This window comes from Sorex araneus, chromosome X (genome assembly GCF_027595985.1).
Source record: "Sorex araneus isolate mSorAra2 chromosome X, mSorAra2.pri, whole genome shotgun sequence".
In the NCBI taxonomy this organism is placed as follows: domain Eukaryota; kingdom Metazoa; phylum Chordata; class Mammalia; order Eulipotyphla; family Soricidae; genus Sorex; species Sorex araneus.
In genome coordinates, this window is record NC_073313.1 from 166364302 (window position 1) to 166383283 (window position 18982).

Here is an 18982-nt window from a genome sequence, read left to right on the forward strand (position 1 = left end):
CCCTGGAGTTCTACAGTGGGAAGCTGCACCGCGCCTGCTTCACCAACACCTCCGGTGCGGCCCCCGGGACCCCCAGAGCCACCGCCCCGCCCCCTGCACGGCCCCAGTGTCCCGCGTCTGCGCCTCCCCCGGGGGGCTGTTGTTGGGGTGTGTGTGTGGGGGGGGTCACCTTCCCCGCCGCCGTCCTCCCCCGTCACTGTGACCCACTGCAGAGACCCCGGGTGTGGGCGCGGGGGGGGCGGCGCTGAGACCCCCCCCACCGGCTCTGGGGTGGGGGGGCCCCGGGGACATTTATCTTTGCCTTTTCCTCCACTCGAAATTGAGGCTGGGGTGGGGCTGGAGCGACAACACAGCGGGGAGGGCGTTGGCCTGGCACGTGGCCGACCCGGGTTCGATCCTCGGCATCCCCTAGGGTCCCCCGAGCACCGCCAGGAGTGATCCCTGAGTGCAGAGCTAGGAGTCAGCCCTGAGCATCGCCGGGTGGGACCCAAAATGCAAAGAAAAAAAAAGAATTGAGGCTGGGGTGTGCGCCACAGAGACCCCCGCCCCGGGGGGGGGGGCGCAGTTTTATCCTTGCCCGCCCCCAGTCGAGCAGGAAGCCCCCCGGAGAGGCTGAAAGGAGGAGCCCCAAGGCCGGGGTGGGGGCTGCGGGCGGGCCTTCCCGGGCGCGCTCAGCTGGTGATCTCCGCTCCCCTCAACTCCCCCCTGCGCCCACAGGGATCCTGGAAGGGTTCGACCCCCCTCACCCCTGCGGCGTGCAGGGCTGCCCCGCGGGCTACGAGTGCCGGGACTGGATCGGGCCCAACGACGGCATCACGCAGTTCGACAACATCCTGTTCGCCGTGCTCACCGTGTTCCAGTGCATCACCATGGAGGGCTGGACCACCGTGCTCTACAACGTGAGTGCGCGGGGGGGGGGGGGGGGGGGGGGGGGGCGGGCCTGCCCGCGCGGTCACGAGCCGCCTTCGCCCGCCCGCGTGTGGCTTTTGGCGTTCCGTGTCATGTGGTGATGGAGGGACCCCCCACAGTCCCGAGAGAGTCGCTTCCCCGCCCAGGGCCACCCTCGGGTCAGCCAAAGTCCGGCTCAGCCGAGCTCCAGCCTGGTCACATGCTGCCCGCGTGGCCACGCCCCTTCTTGGCCACGCCCTTGATTGGCCACGCCCCTGCTTGGCCCTTGCTTGGCCACGCCCTGTTTGGCCACGCCCTTGCCTTGCCACGGCCCTGCTTGGCCCTTGCTTCGCCACGCCCCTGCTCGGCCACGCCCCTGCTCGGCCACTCTCCGCCCTGGCCACACCCGCCCGTGGCCAGTTTGGCCATGTTCCGGCCCGGTCACTCCCTGGCTGGGCCACCCCTGGCCTTGGCCATCCTTGGGGTCGGCCACAGCCCACCCACCCTTCCTGGGTCCCTGCCCCGGGCAGGCAGGACGGCCCGGCGCGCCCAGGGGCTCCTGCCTTCCTGCGGGCTCTCACCCCCCCCAACACGGGCTTCCTGTCTGACTCCACAGAAGCCCCCCCACCTCGGCCCCCTCCCCTGGGTCCTTGCAGGTCTCCCCCTTGCCTTTCTCGGGCCTGGGTAGGTGCCCCCTGCCCCTCCCCCTGCCCCGCAGGCATGCAGTGAGGCCGTGGTTCCCCCAGTTCAGCCTCTTGCCCTTGGGACCCCTTAGCCAGTACCTGGCCAGTGGAGCCAGTGTCCAGCGGAGGGCAGAGGGGGTGCCGGGCAGTCTTGGCCTCTCCCCCAACAGTGCTCATGAGAACCACGCAGTCCCCAGGGGAGAAGCAGCCTAAGTGAGACCCTGGCGGCTGTTCCGTGTAAGTCAGAAACCGAACAAAAAATGTCATGGGGGGGCGCTGGAGCGAGAGCACAGCGGGGAGGGCGTTGGCCTGGCACGTGGCTGACCCGGGTTCGATTCCCGGCATCCCCTAGGGTCCCCTGAGCACCGCCAGGAGTGATTCCTGAGTGCAGAGCCGGGAGTCAGCCCTGAGCATCGCCGGGTGGGACCCAAAAAGGCAAAAGAAAAAAAAAATGTCATAACGGATTCTGGGCCGACATGGGGACCAGCCTCAGGTCACAGGAAGGTCCTGGGTACAACGGCGAGGTGGCTCCATGGGCCGAGGGCAGGCCAGGGCCCTGGATTCCAGCCTGCCACCACATGGTCCCCCGAGCACCCATGGGAGTGAGCACTGAGCACTGAGTAGTGTCTGAGCACTGTCGAGTACCCCCAAGTAAAAACGTATCGTACTGCTGGGAACCACCCGCACGGCAGAGCCTGGCAAGCTCCCCGTGGCGTCTTCGAAACGCCAAACACAGTCACAACAAGTCTCACCATGGAGACGTGACTGGCGCCCGCTCGAGCCAATCAATGAGCAATGGGATTTCAGAGACAGTGACTGCTGGGGACCATTTCTTGGAGCCTGTGTGGCCCCACGCTTCAGTTCTTTCATTTATTTACTTTTGGCGGTGCTCAGGGAGGACCCCAGGGCCAGGCGCCTGTTGCTCTCAGCGTGCACGCGTCACCCTGACCCCAGCTGTCCTGCAAAGGGCATTGGGGCGTCGCTGCTGCACACACGTTCTCCCTCCTGAATCTCTTTGCCGTCGCTACATTGCATGGTGCACAGTTCGTTCGGCAAGCATCACCAAGGACCCCAGGGCCACCCCCCCCCCCCGACCCTGCCTTCCTGGGCGACACGGTTCCACCCTTCTCCTGGCACCTCTTGTCAGAGCTGCGGGTGCCGGAGATCGGCCCCGGGGCCTTCCTCGCAGGGATGTGGGCCTCAGACGCAAATACCAGCTTTTCCCCAAGCGTGGAGTAACTGAGTCAAATACGTTGACGGGCTCCAAGGAACCAGGGAGAGAGAGAGTAGTTCCTTCCCGGGGTCAGGAGGGACAGACAGTATTTGGTGGAGAAATATGCCCCTCGGGGCTGGAGCCTTAGCACAGCGGGGAGGGCGTTGGCCTTGCACGTGGCCGACCCGGGTTCGATCCCCGGCATCCCCTAGGGTCCCCCGAGCACCGCCAGGAGTGATTCCTGAGTGCAGAGCTGGGAGTCAGCCCTGAGCATCGCTGGATTGACAGAGAGACAGACAGACAGACGTGGGCAGGAGCGACAGCACAGCGGGGAGAGCGTTGGCCTGGCACGCAGCCGACCTGGGTTCGATCCACGGCATCCCCTAGGGTCCCCCGAGCACCGCCAGGAGTGATTCCTGAGCGCAGAGCCAGGAGTCAGCCCTGAGCATCGCCGGGTGTGAGCCAAAATTTAAAAAAAAAAAAAAAGGTAGGAGAGGATTTCCTGACACCCGCCGTCTGTCCGTCTTGGGGTTCGAGTTTCAATCTGTCCAGCCTTTCCCAGGCCGGATGAAACGCCAGCCACCCTCGGCCCCGCCAGACGTGCTTTTGTCTTTGTTTCCCGATTTCTCTCGGAATCTATGAAAGCAGAGAAAACACCCAGGGCGCTGTAGGTTTTTTTTTTTTCTTCCCCTCTCATAATAGATGATTCTGCTCATGTAATTATAGCGATATAAATAATGTACGCGCAGAGGCACAATATTGCTATTAGCAGCTCGGAGCTCGGGGCGGTGGCTTCTGACACTGAGCGAGCACGTCCCCCACTGGCAGAATTAGCCGTCACTTACGCATGTGACTTGCCACTGGGGAACGGCGGAAGAGCCTCCCAAAACCCACTGGGTGGGTGCATAGCACAGATGCCTTAAGAAATAAGAGAGGGGCCGGAGCGATAGTACAGCGGGGAGGGCGTTTGCCTTGCACGCGGCTGACCCGGGTTCTAATCCCAGCATCCCATATGGTCCCCTGAGCACCGCCAGGGGTTCTTTCTGAGTGAAGGGCCAGGAGTAACCCCTGTGCATCACCGGGTGTGACCCAAAAAAAACAAAACAAAACAAAAGAAATAAGAGAGGGGCCGGGCGTTTGCCTTGCACGCGGCCAACCCGGGTTCGATCCCCGGCATCCCATATGGTCCCCCAAGCACTGCCAGGAGTAATTCCTGAGTGCAGAGCCAGGAGTAACCCCTGAGCATCGCTGGGTGTGACCCAAAAAGCAAAAAAAAAAAAAAAAAAAAGAGAGGGGCCGGAGCGACAGCACATCGGGGAGGGCGTTGGCCTGGCACGCGGCGGCCGACCGGGTTCAATCCACGGCATCCCCTAGGGTCCCCCGAGCACCGCCAGGAGTGAGTCCTGAGTGCAGAGCCGGGAGTCAGCCCTGAGCATCGCCGGGTGTGGCTCAAAACCTCCTCCCCTGTCCCCCCCCCGCAAAAAATCTGTGAACTAGGGAGAAAAAAATATGAGAGAAGAACTGCGTGTTGGGGTTGGAGCGAGAGCACAGCGGGGAGGGCGTTTGCCTGGCACGCGGCCGACCCAGGTTCGATCCCCGGCATCCCATAGGGTCCCCCGAGCACCGCCAGGAGTGATTCCTGAGTGCAGAGCCGGGAGTCAGCCCTGAGCATTGCTGGGTGGGACCCAAACGCAACCCCCCACCTAATAATAATAGTAATAATAATAATAATAATAATAATAATAACAACAACAACAACAACAACAAAACAACAATAATGATATAACATTTGGCAGTGGATGGTGTCCAGGAAATCAGGTTCTGGGGTCCAGTCCCGGCCTTGTGCTCTGTCCCCCACTGCTCCGTGCGTCCCTGAGCCTGGCCCTGCCCGCCTGCCCTCTGTGGGGCCCGAGGTGGCATTTGGGGGGCTGCCGTGCCACGTGGCACATCACCCGTGCCCAGGCAGGGGGTTCTGAGCGAGCACGGGGGAGGGGGCAGCCCCGGGGTGTTATATTGGCTTCCGGCCTGTCCCTGACCTCGGGAGGTCAGGTCCAGAGCGTGTGGGCACGCCAAGGGCCGCCTCTGGGCCCGTCGTCGTCGGGATCGACGCGGGGAGGGGGGGAGCGGAAGTTGATGGGGACGGGGCAGCCTGGGCGTTCCCGGCCTGGCTGGGCGCTGGGGAGTGAGTGTGTCAGCTCGCAGATGTCTCGATGGATGGGTGTGTGTGTGTGTGTTTGTGTGTGTCTGTGTCTGTGTGTGTCTGTGTGTCTGTGTCTGTGTCTGTGTGTGTCTCTCTGTGTGTCTGTGTGTGTCTGTGTCTGTGTCTCTGTGTGTGTGTCTGTGTGTGTGTCTCTCTGTGTATGTCTGTGTGTGTCTGTGTCTGTGTGTGTCTGTGTCTCTGTGTGTCTGTGTCTCTGTGTGTGTCTCTGTGTGTGTGTCTCTCTCTGTATGTCTGTGTGTGTCTGTGTCTGTGTGTGTCTGTCTGTGTGTGTGTCTGTGCCTGTGTTTGTGTGTGTGTCTGTGTGTGTCTGTGTCTCTGTGTGTGTCTCTGTGTGTGTCTGTGTCTCTCTGTGTATGTCTGTGTGTGTGTCTGTGTCTGTGTGTGTGTCTGTGTGTGTCTGTGTATGTGTGTCTGTCTGTGTGTCTGTGTGTGTGTCTGTGTCTGTGTGTGTCTGTGTGTGTCTGTGTCTGTGTGTGTCTGTGTCTGTGTGTGTCTGTGTGTGTGTCTGTGTGTGTGTCTGTGTCTGTGTGTGTCTGTGTCTGTGTGTGTCTGTGTGTGTGTGTCTGTGTGTGTCTGTGTCTGTGTGTGTCTGTGTGTGTGTCTGTGTGTGTCTGTGTGGAGGGGTGTGCACTGCACCAGGCTGGTTATTTTGGGGTGGGTGGGCCTCGGTGTCCAGAAACGGAGTCTCTGAGAGGCCGGGTGGCGTCGGAAGTGGGGGGGGGGCGTAGGGGGCAGATTGTGAGTGGGGTGCGGACTCGCCCGCCCCCCCTTCCCAGGAAGGAGCAGCCTGAGGCGTTAATCATCCCCCAGCCCTCGTTCCTCTCTCCCGCTCTAATTAAGTTTCTATTCTCATCTGGAAGCGCCGGCCCCTCCTTCTCGGCCGTGCTGCGGGGGGGGGGGCAGCGTTGGAGGGGGGTGGTCAGTCTCTGGGGAGCCCCCCCCACGGCTGCCCTCAGAGAGGGGCTGTCTATCTCCACCTCCCAGCTGTGGCCTCGAGGGTCGCCACCCGGGTCTGTGTTGTTGCTTCTGGGCCCCTGTGCTTATTTGGGGGGACCCGACCCCAGCCCCCGCCCCAGTCAGCTCCGCCCAGCCTGGCGGCCCGCCCCCCCGCACTCTTGGGGGTCCATCCCCCTCGCTTGTGGGGGGCTCTCTGAAGGAAGAGACGGGAACATGGGCCTCGCACGCTCACTGCTTTCCTGCACGCTGGGTGGGTGCCAGGGGGACCCTCCCTCGCTCCCAGTGGCCCCCTGTGTCCACTCGGTGGCCGGCAGGTGAGGCCAGAGGCTTAGGCGACCAGCACAGTCAGCGCGAGTCTCCAGGGAAGGGGGTGCCCCTGCCCCTTCAGGAGAGAAAGCGAAGGTCCCGTGTCCTGTATCTTTTAGCTGTTTTGGACTTCACCGCGGTCGGTGGCCCTAGGTGAGGCCAGCTAAGGGATGTCAACCCCTCAAACCGTCAAACACCACAGGCAGCTCGGGACTGCCCGCCCCAGGCCCCTGGTCTTGACTGTGCAGAGACCGAGGCTGGTGCAGACCTTGACAGGGCATTCACTCGTTTCCGGTGGATAGCGGTTTCTTCTTTGGGGAAGGGGTCCAGCTGGAGGGAGGAAACGGCCGTCAAGAAAATCACCAAGCTGGGGGGGGGGACCAGAGTGAGAGCACAGCGGGGAGGGCGTTGGCCTGGCACGCGGCCAACCTGGGTTCGATCCTTGACATCCCCTAGGGTCCCCCAAGCACCGCCAGGAGTGATCCCTGAGTGCAGAGCCGGGAGTCAGCCCTGAGCATCACTGGATGTGCTCCCCGCACACACACACACACACACACACACACACACTCACACATACACACACACACACACACACACACAAAAGAGAAATTAAAAAGTCAGAAGCGAAGGGGACCACAGCGGAGGCCCCATGGACGGAGCTCACGGCACGGACGTTGGTCCCCGGGGAGCCCCCAGGCCCTGCTCTCCTTGTTTCTCCGGAACAGGAGACCAGTGGTTGCCTTGGGCCCGGGACCCTGCCCCCCCCCGGGTTTCATGTGAGCTCCAGCACCCAGAAACACAGACCCCCCGCCCAGAGCTCCTCAGCGCCCAGTTCCCAGCAGGGCTCCGCTAGGGGCCTTTGGGGTGTCCCCTCTGGCTGAGCCAGTCTAAACTGGACCCGGTAGTCACCTGCCCCCTCCTTCTGGCTGCTTCTGCTCTTCCTGCTGCCATCTTGTCCCGCCAGGCAGCGAATGGCCAGGGGGTAATGGGGACTTGCTCTGTCCACCTGCCCTGGGGGTCTTGGCTTGGCAGCCACAACACACAAGCTTCAGGTTTTTTTTGTTTTTTCTTTTGGTCCCGCCCTGCGATGCTCAGGGCTGACTCCTGGCTCTGCACTCAGGAATCACTCCTGGCGGTGCTTGGGGGACCCTATGGGATGCTGGGGATCGAACCCGGGTCGGCCGCGTGCCAGGCCAATGCCCTCCCCGCTGTGCTGTGGCTCTGGCCCAGAAGCTGCAGTTACAGCACATGGTGCTCCAGGAGGCTGGACCTTGCCTCGATTCTGCCCGTGCTTAGCTGGGCCCTGGGCCTTTCTCTTCAGAGGTGCAGCCGCGGGCCGTCGGCCCAGGCCCTGCCCCAGGCGCTGCGTAGACCTGCAGGGCTCCAGCTGGACTCCACGATGCTGTGGTCTGTAGGGAATCCGCCCGCCCCCCGAGAGATGGCGCCGGCGAGCCTGGGCTTGTGTCTCGCGTGCTTGTGGAGGGGCTGTGTGGCCGAGGAGACACGTGTGGGGCCTGTCACTGGACTGTGCCCCTGACGGTCACTGCTGGCTCCGTGGCCATTGTACTGGGCGCCCTGGTGACCAGAGGGAGCGTTCTGGAATGTATTTTCTGGAAGGTGCATTCCAGAGCAGCCAACCCAGAGTGTGCGTTCCAGATTATAAATCCCAGAAAGTGCACCCCAGAGCATATGTTCCAGAGCAGATATCTGAGTATACATTCTAGATGTATATTCGAGAGTGTGTATTCCAGAGTTTGTGTTTTAGGTGCATATTCTAGAGCTCATATTCCAGAGCCTGGGTTCTAAGTGCATATTCTATAGTGCATGCATTGCGGAGTGTTTTCAAGGTGCGTATTCTAGAGCACACATTCTAGAGTTTGTTCTAGGTGCATATTCTATAGCGTGTTCTAGCGCACACATTCTAATTTTGTTCTAGGTGCATATTCTAGAGCATGCATTTGAGGTTGTGTTCTAGGTGCATATTCTAGAGCATGCATTCCGGAGTGTGTTCTAGGTGTGTATTCTAGAGCACATGTTCTAAAAGTTTGTTCTAGGTTCATATTCTAGAGTGTGCATCCCAGAGCTTGTGTTCTAAGTGCATATTCTAGAGTGTGAATTTCAGAGTTTTATGTTCTAGGTGCGTATTCTAGAGCGTGCATTCCAGAGCCTGGGCATGTGTCTCGCCTGCTTGTGGAGGGGCTGTGTGGCCGAGAGACATGCGCGGGGCCTGTCACTGGACTGTCGCTGGATTGTGTTCTAGGTGCATATTCTAAAGTGTTAATTCCAGAGTTTATGTTCTACGTGCATATTCTAGAGCCCACATTCCAGAGCTGTGTTCAAGGTGCATATTCTACAGCATGCATTCCGGAGTGTGTTCTATGTGTGTATTCTAGAGCACACATTCTAGAGTTTGTTCTAGGTGCATATTCTAGAGGGTGCATTCCAGAGCTTGTGTTCTAGGTGTATATTCTAGAGCTTGCATTCCAGAGCTTGTGTTCTAGATGCATATTCTAGAGTGTGAATTCCAGAGTTTTATGTTCTAGGTATGTATTCTAGAGCTCGCATTCCAGAGCTTGGGTTTTAGGTGTATAGTCTAGAGCTTGCATTCCAGAGCTTGTTCTAGGCACATACTCTAGAGTGTGCATTCCAGAATTTGTGTTCTAATTGCATGTTCTTGAGCTCCCATTCCAGAGCTTGTGTTCTAGGTGTATATTCTAGATGTGCATTCCAGGGTGTGTTTTAGGTGTGCTCTCCAGAGTTTGTGTTCTAGGTGCTTGTCCTAGAGTGCAGATTCCCGGAGTTTGTGATCCGGAATGTATGTCCTGAGTGTGTGATCCAGGATGTACCTTTCAGAATATGAGCCATGCAGAGCGTGTTGTCCAAACTGTGCATTTTTGGGCCATGCATTCCAGAACGAGCTTTCTAGAAAGTGCCTTCTGGGACCTGGCTGCACAGAACCACATCTTGACATGAAAAACTGGCTCCTGCGGCCTCAAACCCTCCCGGGGGCATCCTCTGTGGCACTGGGCAAACTGACAGAACCCACTTGGGCTTGGGATTCGATGACGCCACAACCCCCCCCCCCTCGGGCTCACGTTAGCAAGAGCAGCAGTGGGTCACCACGGGGGCCATGAGGCACCTTGACATGAGAGGAGCCCGCTGGGGTCTCTGCGGGGGACATGGGGGGGGCTGCATTTTCAAGGGTGTCGTATGTGTGTCACCTCCATCCAGGCTCTGAGCCTGGAGCCAGGGCACGGCCTGAGCACCACTGGGGAGAATTTGAAGAAGGGAACTTCCTAACGGAGAAGGAAGATCTCCGCCTCAGGAGGCGTCTGTTCAGGGAGTTGCAATGGGGTGTTTGCTTGGCCAGGCACACCGCGACCATTCATGGCGGGGAACAAGGAGGCATAAATATCAGTGGGTCCCAGCTAGGTCAGCACCCAGAGCCTTAACCAAGCCCGGGGCACCACTGCAAACTCTTCAGGACTTGGCTTCAAGCCCAAGCAATGCGGGGACACACGCCGATGGGAGTCTCCTCAAATCAGCATTTGGAATGGAGCATAGCACAGTGGGGACAGCATTGGCCTTGCACACGGCCAACCCGGGTTCAATCCCCGGCATCCCATAGGGTCCCCCTGAGCACCGCCAGGAGCGATTTCTGAGTGCAGAGCCAGGAGTCAGCCCCGAGCATCGCCAGGTGGGGCCCAAAAAGCAAAAAAAAAAAAAAAAAAAAAGCATTTTTCCAGCTTAGAACAGGGTAGTTCGTCCCCAAGGAGATGAGGACCTTTTAAAACGTCCCACCCACGAGCCAAAGCATCTCTTGCAAGCGCATTCTCTAAATCCGTCGTAAAACCAAAGATCCATGTAGTGGCTTTCTGTCCTGACAATATCCGCGGGGCTGTTTCAGGCCAGGGATGACCAGGGCGACAGCTGGCGGCACACATTTTCCTGGCGCGTGGCACAGGCTGAGGGGTAGGTGGAAGTAGCCACGAACCACCCGCATTTCTGAATTAAGGAGCCCCGACAGACCATCTCACCCATTTCACAGAAGGGAAAGTTGAGCCCTGGGCCTGTGCTCTGTAGCTGACTCTGGTCAGTGGCACCTGTCGAGGGGCCAGCGGCTGAGTGAGCGGGTGGGTTTTGAGGCATCAGGCCAACTGCAGCAGGATCAGAGGACATTTGGTTTGAGGGGGAGAGGGGCAGTTCTATGGAGAGAATGTTCCAGAATGGGATCACTCTCCTTTAGGGGTAGCCTTGAGTGTTTTAGGTCCCGGGAGCGTTTTCTGAGATGTGCTGTGTGTGGGTTTGGAATTTAGGGTCCTCCTGGCTGGCTTATCACTTTCTTTTTTGGGGAGGGGCACACCCGGCGATGCTCAGGGCTGACTCCTGGCTCTGTGCTCAGGGATCACTCTTGGTGGGGCTTCGGGGTGCTGGGTATCGAACCTCAGTCAGCTGCGAGGCAGGTGCCCTAACCACTGGACTATCTCTCTGGCCCCCAGATGTTGATATCTTTTTGTTTTGCGTTTTGTTTTTGGCTCTTTGGGGTCATGGTTGGAGATGCTCAGGGCTGACTCCTGGCTCTGTGCTCAGGGATCACTCCGGGTATCAAACCTCAGTCAGCTGCGAGGCAGGTGTCCTAACCACTGGACTATCTCTCTGGCCCCCGGATGTTGATATATTTTTGTTTTGCGTTTTGTTTTTGGCTCTTTGGGGTCATGCTTGGCGATGCTCAGGGCTGACTCCTGGCTCTACACTCAGGGATCACTCCTGGCGGTGCTCAGGGGACCCTCTGGGATGCCGGGGATCGAACCCAGGTCGGCCGCATGCAAGGCGAGCTCTGGCCCTCCCTGCTGGACTGCCACTCTGCCCCCAGCTAACTCATCGCTTTCTGGGAGACTGGATTGGACCGGAAGTCTCAGGCTCGTCAGTGGTCCAGCTGAACCATCTCTGGCCCCGAGGGGACTCCACATCTCCTCGGCCACCGCCAGGGTCTCTCCCTGCAGGACCCAGCAGGTGACTTCTGGCTTAGGAGAGCGGGGGCAGGGTGAGGTCGGGAGGAGGAATGGGCGTGAGGGCAGAGGGGGACAGTGTGCCTGCTAGGGTCCCAGTGCCTTGACCCCCTCCACTGCCCAGAACGTCTCTTGCTCTTTAAATTTTTTTTTTAACGAATCACCGTCAGATGCAATTACAGATTTACAAACTTCCGTGCTTACGTTTCAGTCACACAGTGATCGAGCACCCACCCTGCACCCGTGCCCATTCTGCACCACTGACGTTCCCAGTACCCCTCCTGCCACCCCCATCCCTCTACCCCCCGCCTCTGTGGCAGGCACCTTCCCTCTTTGTCTCTCCTTTTGGGTGTCATGGTTTGCAATACAGGTACTAGCAGCCATTATGTCCGGTCCGTAGCCTACTTTCAGCGCGCATCTCCCATCCCGGGTGAGCCCTCCGAGCATCCTTCACTCAGTGCTCCCTTCTCCATCCCAGCCGCCTTTTCCCCCAGCACGTGAAGCCGGCTTCCGAGCCGTGGGGCCACCCTCCTGGTCCTGATCTCGACTGTCCTTGGGTGCCAGTCTCCCGTGATGCGACTTTATTTCCCACCAATGAGTACAGCCCCTTCTGTGTCTGTCCCTCTCGCTCCTTTGAGTCTGGCAACCCGTTGCCCATTTGCTGGAGGTGCGTTTGGTCAATCAATGCTAAGAGAACAGAGAAAAGAAGTTCGTAGGGAGGGGGCGGGGCGGGGAGCGAGAAGAGAGGCAGCATCAGCGGGGATGATGGGAGCGGCTTGGGGGTAGGAGGAAGGGGGAGAGCAGAGGCGGTTGGTGCCAGATTGGAGGGGGAGAGAGAAGGGTGGGGGGGGTGCTGGGACACACAGGGCGGGGCGGGCAGGAGTTGGTGCTACCTGGCAGCGCGTGTGCGGTTTGTAAGTTAATTGCTAGCACACCAACAGATTGCGAGCACCGGCTCTCTCTGACCCAGCTCTGCGTTCCGTTCTTTTGTGTTATTGTTGTGTGTGTGTGTGTGTGTGTGGTGGCAGGGCGTGGGTGCGAGCGACGGTCCAAATGGTACTCGAGGGGTCTGCTTGGCAGTCCTCAGCCCCGTGGGCTCGTCAGAGGGAGGCGGTGAGGGCCAGGGAACCAATCGGAGCCCTGGGCCCTGCCCTCGCTCCCTTCCGGCAGGTGCCGCGGTTACATCAGCGTCTCAAGCCCTAGAATCCAGACAGGTGCAGACCACAGGCCTCAAAAAAAGGCCCAAGAACCCGGTTCCAAACCACAGCCCCGACCCCACCTCCCCAGAAGCTCAGCTGTGTGTGCTTAACAGCACGCAGCTGGTACCCAAAACTCCAGGTGGTCCTCGGGATGCTCAGATTGCCAGCAGCTGCGCTGATTGGCTGCGGCGGGGACACTGGGGGCGGGGCCGCCCCCGGGCCCCGCCCACACCCCCTTCTTCCTCCGGGGCCCTGCTGGAGGCTGGGGGCGGCTGGGGAAATGGGGCGTGTGCAAGGTGCCCTGTGACCCCAGCAAGACCCTCACGGGCTCCCGGGTCCTCGCTGGGTCTCCGGTGACCCAGTTCAAGGCTGGCCGAGAGCTCCCCAGGTAGCCGAGGTAAGGCAGGCCGTTGCCTACAGGTTTTATCCGTTAATATTCGCGCTGGGTGTTTCAATCCATCTGGGTGAGTCTTTGTGAATAATGCGAGTAGGAGTTTGGGGAGGAGGGGGGGGCTTTTTTGGTCTATTTTTTTATGTTTTTTTTTTTCTCCACTTTTCCTCCTGTTTGCCTCCTGGGCTGCGTTTTGCCGGCTACTTGACCGAGAAACTGTTTATCCGAAAACTTGTTTCTGTGACCGTCGTCCTCACCCGGGGTGCCGGGGCTCAGGACCTGCTGCGGGCTCAGTTCTTCCGTTCCCAAGGGTCTGTCTCTGCCTGCCCCACTTCTCAGCCGTAATAACACTCTAACCGGTTCTGACACGTGCTAATGCAGTTCCCTCAACTTCGTCTCCCCCACTCCAACTTTGGCGTCACCCACCCCCCTCCCCGCCCCCCCAGCCAATTTCCATTTGTTTTGATTTTAGAATCAGTGCCTGCTGGGGTCTCCTTTTTTCCCCCTTCTTTTTTTTAAAAAAATTATTTTTTAAAAATTGAATCACAGTGAAATGTACAGTTACAAGGTTGTTCAGGGTTGGGCTTCAGTCGTGTAATGTTCCGACACCCGTCCCTTCACCAGGACACATTTCCCACCACCAGTGTCCCCAGTTTCCTTCCCGCAGACACCCCCACCCCTGCCTCTGTGATCTATGGCTCCTCCTCCTCTTTCTCCTCCTCCTCTTCTTCCTTTTCTTCCTCTTCTCCTCTTCATCTTCCCTTCTTCCTCTTCCTCTTCTTCTCCTCCTCTTCCTCCTCCTCCTCTTCCTCTCTTCTCTTCCTCCTCCTCTTCCTCTCTTCTCTTCCTCCCTTCTCCTCCTCTTCCTCCTCTTCCTCTCTTCTCGTCCTCCTCCTCTTCCTCTCTTCTTCTTCTCCTCTTCCTCCTCCTCCTCTTCCTCTCTTCTTCTCCTCTTCTCCTCCTCCTCCTCCTTCCTCTCTTCTTCTTCTTGTTCTTGTTCTTTCTTCTTGTTCTTCTTGTTCTTTCTTCTTGTTCTTTTTGTTCTTCTTCCTTCTTCCTCCTTTCTCCTTCTTCCTCCTTCTTCCTCCTTCCTTCTTCCTCCTTCCTCTTTCTTCTTCTTCCTTCTTTCTTCTCCTCTGTCCTCTCCTCCTCCTTCCCTTTCTCTCCCTCTTTCTCTCTCTCCCTCCTCCTCTCTCTCTCTTTCTCTCTTTCTCCCTTTCTCCTTTTCTCCCTTTGGAGATTATGGTTTGCAATACCGATACTGGTCTCTCACCACCAGTAAATACAGCTGTGTTTGGCGTAGCTGTCTGATTCGGTCAGGATTTTGTTGCCTTCAATTGTTTTCAAGCATGCTGGTACTCTCTGTTAGCATGAGAGTATCGATTTCTTAAGCCAAGCTTGTAGTCGGCTATCTTGCAAAAGGGTTTTTTTCTTTAGTTTTGTTTTCTGTCTTTTTAATGTCTTGGAGCTCTCTGGGTTTTTGACGTACTTAGTCACGCTGCTGAAAATATGTTGCTCTTTCTTTTTACTCTTTATCTTTCTTATTTCAGTGGCTAGGCCCTCTGAGTACAACTTTAATCACTGTAGCACTGTCATCCCATTGCTCATCGATTGGCTCGAGGGGGCACTAATAATGTCTCCACAGTGAGACTTGTGACTGTGTTTGGCATATCGGATATTGCCAGGCTCTGCCATGTGGGCGGGATCCTCTCAGTAGCTTGCCGGGCTCTAGAGGGACGGAGGGACGGAGGAATCGAACCCGGGTCGGCCGCATGCAAGGCCAACGCCCTCCCCGCTGTGCTATCACTCCAGCCTTTTAATAGAGATGGTAAAAGTGAAAGGTGTTTGATTTTGTTTGGGAACCACACCCGGCGATGCTCAGGGCTGACTCCTGGCTCTGCACTCAGGAATCACTCCTGGCGGTGCTCGGGGACCCTATGGGATGCTGGGTATCGAACCCGCGTCAGCCGCGTGCAAGGCAAACGCCCTCCTTGTTGTCCTATCACCCCGGCCAAGACCGTCTCCCTTGTTCCTGCTGGCCCAGAGCGGGGTTAACCTCCGGGGCCTCCCCTCTCTCTGGGCAGGGTCTCCCTCAGTCTCTCCTTCTCCCCAGCTGCCTGGTGCAGCTGTGGGAGCACCCGAGGGCTGAGCCCACCCTCTCCCCTCGCGGGGTGAGTCAGCCCCGTCACCCCAGCGGGGAAGGGGCGCGGCCGCATCGCCGTGACAGCTCTGGCAGGTGTGCCTCACCCCGCTAATGACACGTCTCCGTCACCCGTGCCACCTGTGCCGCACGCAGCCATGTGCCACGTGCCGAGAGGGGGGTGGGGGGTGGAGGGCGGCCGGCACGTGCACTCGGGCGCGCCCCTGACTTCTCTCCGGGTTCACTCACCGCCCCGTGACGCCGGCAGGCACAGGGTCCTCGCACCCACCCCTGCCTCGGGCCAGCGGGGGGGGGCGGTCACACAGAACTCTCAGGGGGTTCTGCAGCTGTGAAGGTGTATGCTCGGCCCGCGTGCAGAACCAGAACTGCCGCTCCTGGCCCATGGCCGGGCACTCGGGAGCACCCTGCTCTCCTCCGGGTGCAGGCGGCTGGCACTGCCCTATTTTTTCCCTCTCCTTTTTGGGTCCCACCCGGCGATGCTCAGGGCTGACTCCCGGCTCTGCACTCAGGAATCACTCCTGGCAGTGCTCGGGGGACCCTATGGGATGCCGGGGATCGAACCCAGGTCAGCTGCGTGCAAGGCAAACGCCCTCCCCGCTGTGCTATTGCTCTAGCCCCTAAATCTTAAAAAAAAAAATTTTTTTTTTTTTGCTTTTCTGGGTCCCACCCAGCGATGCTCAGGGCTGACTCCCGGCTCTGCACTCAGGAATCACTCCTGGCGGTGCTTGGGGGACCCTAGGGGATGCCGGGGATCGAACCCAGGTCAGCCGCGTGCCAGGCCAACGCCCTCCCCGCTGTGCTATCGCTCTGTCCGGCCCCTGGCACTGCCCTTTGCCTGTCCCTGCACAGTGTCCAGGCAGGCTGGCTCCCACGGCCCCACGCAGAGCCGGTTGGCGTGGCTGCAAGCGGGGCTGGTTTGCAGAGTCCCCATGCCCGCCTGCAGGCACTGATCCACGGCTCTCGCAGATATTAGGACTTAGTGCTTCCAGGTGGCAGGTGCTGGCAGGCCGAGAGAGAGAGGGGAGAGAGAGAGGGGACAGGGGGAAGAGGGGAGAGAGAGGGAGAGAGAGAGGGGAGAGGGAGAGAGAGGGAGAGAGAGGGAGAGAGAGGGAGAGAGAGGGAGAGAGAGGGAGAGAGAGGGAGAGAGAGAGAGAAAGAGTGTGTGTGTGTCTGTGTGTGTCTGTGTGTGTGTGTGTGTCTGTCTGTGTCCGAGCAGTCAGAAAAGGCGCCTTCGTTCGGGAGCTGGGGCTGGAGGGAGGGAGGGACGTGATTCAGAGGAAGCAGGGCACTGGGCCATCCCCGTGGGCGTACCGGGGACTGGACCGACCTCACTCGGAACTGCATTGGCGGATGGGGGCAAGCAAGCACCTAGGGGGGAGGTCCCGTCGGGGTGGGGGATGGGGTCTCACACCCAGCTGCCCGGCTACTGCTCATTTGCCTGCCTTGGAGTTTGCTTTTTTGCTCTGGCTTTGGGGCCGTACCCTCTCGCTGGCTCCTCCTGGCTCCGTGCTCAGGGATCGCGCGTGGGACTCGAACCCGGGTCGACGGCATGCGGGACGGGGCCCTGCCCCTCCTGGCTGCCCTTTCCCTCCGGCCCCGCCCTTGGCCGGCTGTTTGACCATCACCAGAGTGGAGAGTCACCAGAGTGGACGGGGGGGGGGGGGGGGTCGGGGTCTGGGACTCTGACCCCTGCCTGGAGCGGCCAGTCTCCGGCTTGAAGAGGCAGGATTAGAGGACGGGGGGAGGGCACTTCCCAGCGTGTTCTAGAAAGATCACTGGGCTGCCGAGGGAAAGGAAACGGGCAGAGGGGAGGCGGGACGGGGCGCCTTGGGACTGGGCTCGTAGAAAGGCGGAGAATCTTCCCCAGCACCGAGCCGCGGGTGGGCGTGCCCCGGCCAGTTCACCGGCTCTATTGCGTTCAGCTGTCCCCAGGCCCCTCTGGCTGAGCCACCTGAGGGGGCGGCTGGTGACCAGCCCGGCCCAGGGACACACAGAGGGCCGAGGGGAAAGGGGCCCAGCAGGGAGAAACCCAGAGAAGACCCCCCACCCCACCCCCACACCACAGTCTGCCCCTCAGTTGTTCAAAGCATCGTCTCGGGGCTGGAGCGATAGCACAGCGGGGAGGGCATTGGCCTGGCACGTGCCGACCCGGGTTCGATTCCCAGCATCCCATAGGGTCCCCCGAGCACTGCCAGGAGTGATTCCTGAGTGCAGAGCCAGGAGTCAGCCCTGAGCATCACTGGGTGGGACCCAAAGAGCAAAAAAAAAAAAAGCAGAAAGAGACTTAGGAATCACGGGGCCAGCCAGCGTGGGTGATACCCAGTAATACTCCCTGTGTGCACTTGTGTGTATGTGTGTATATGTGTGTACATGGGTATGTAGGTGTGTATGTGTGTGCGTGGGTGTGTGTAAGTGTATATATGTGTATATATGTGTGTATGTGTATACATATGTTTGTGTGTATGTGTATGCGTGTATGTATATGTATGTGTGTATGTGTATCTATGTGTGTGTATATGTGTGTATGTATATGTGTATGTGTGTATATGTGTATACATATGCTTGTGTGTATGTGTATCTGTATATGTGTATGTGTGTGTATGTGTGAATATGTGTGTCTGCGGGGGAGGGGAGGTCACTGACCTTGACCTTGGAGGGAGAGTCAGTGGCTGATGCCATGAAAGAGGAACTTGGGGCCGAGGGGCCCATCCCCGGGGCCTGGACATTGCCATGTGGGCGGTGTGAAGGCTCAGGAACACGGGGGTCCGTGAGCCCGGCCTGCGGGCAGAGGGCAGGGGTGCAGGGCGCCCTGGGGCGGGGTTGGGGCTGGGTGTCAGAAGGGGCGGGGCTGGGTGTCAGAAGGGGCGGGGCTGGGTGTCAGAAGGGGCGGGGCTGGTGTCAGAAGGGGCGGGGCTGGGGAAGGACGTTCCTGGGCCATAGGGTCCCCGGGGAACCGGAGGAAGGTCCCGGTTGCCATGGCGCCTCGGGGGGGGGGAGAGGTCAAGCCCTCTGGGGGATGGTGCCACAGGCGTCTCAGGGTTTCCCCGCGTCGTCTTGCTGACCCACCTCTGCGTCCGTTCCCGCCCAGCCCCCACCCCTGCGACTGCTCCTCCCTCTCTCTCTGCTGAGCCAGCGAAGCCCCTTCCCTGCCCACCCTGAGCCGTGCCCGAGACTCAGGGTCGCGGGGCCACCCGCGGGGTCCCACTGGCCAAGAAGGAACCAAACCCCGGGGGCCGGAGTGAGAGCACAGCGGGGAGGGCGCTGGCCTGGCACGCGGCCGACCCGGGTTTGATCCCCGGCATCCCATAGGGACCCCCGAGCACCGTCAGGAGTGATTCCTGAGCACAGAGCCGGGAGTCAGTCCTGAGCACAGAGCCGGGAGTCAGCCCTGAGCACCGCCGGGTGGGACCCAAAAAAAGCAAAAAAAAACAAACAGGAAACCAAACCCCAGCCCGGCGGTCACACCTGCCAGGGGTCTGGCAGCAGTGGGCGTCCGCCTGGCTCCAGGGAAGGCCCCTCCAAGGACCCCTCTAAGGGGGTGCATGAGACTGGGTTTGTGGGCGCGGGGGGGGCTCTGTTGCTGCAGAACAGGCTCCCCAGCGCTAGATAGTTCTAGAAGGCTCTGGAGACACCCGCCCCCCTCCGTGGCTCATAGCCTGTGGCCTCCCCGGAGTCCAGCCACCGGTTCCTGAAAGTTCCTTCTGGAATCTCGGAGCTTGAGGGCTGCGGGGTCGAGTGTGGTCACGTGAGATCCAATGTCATCCTACTCTTTTAATCTTTTTTCTTTTTTGGGTCCCACCCGGCGATGCTCAGGGCTGACTCCTGGCTCTGTGCTCAGGAATCACTCTTGGCGGTGCTCGGGGGACCCTAGGGGATGCCGGGGATCGAACCCGGGTCAGCCGCGTGCAAGGCAAGTGTCCACCCCGCTGTGCTGTCGCTCTGGCCCTGACATCA

General features: G+C 59.5%; 1 protein-coding gene across 1 annotated transcript in view; it reads left to right on the forward strand.

Moving 5' to 3' along the window:
* The window catches only part of CACNA1E (calcium voltage-gated channel subunit alpha1 E), a 166855-nt gene that overhangs the window by 85073 nt on the left and 62800 nt on the right, over nt 1-18982 (forward strand). The window contains exons 7-8 of the mRNA XM_055121224.1: nt 9-54; nt 718-899. Of these exons, the coding sequence (XP_054977199.1) occupies nt 9-54; nt 718-899 (228 nt within the window). The remainder of the gene's footprint in view (nt 1-8; nt 55-717; nt 900-18982) is intronic.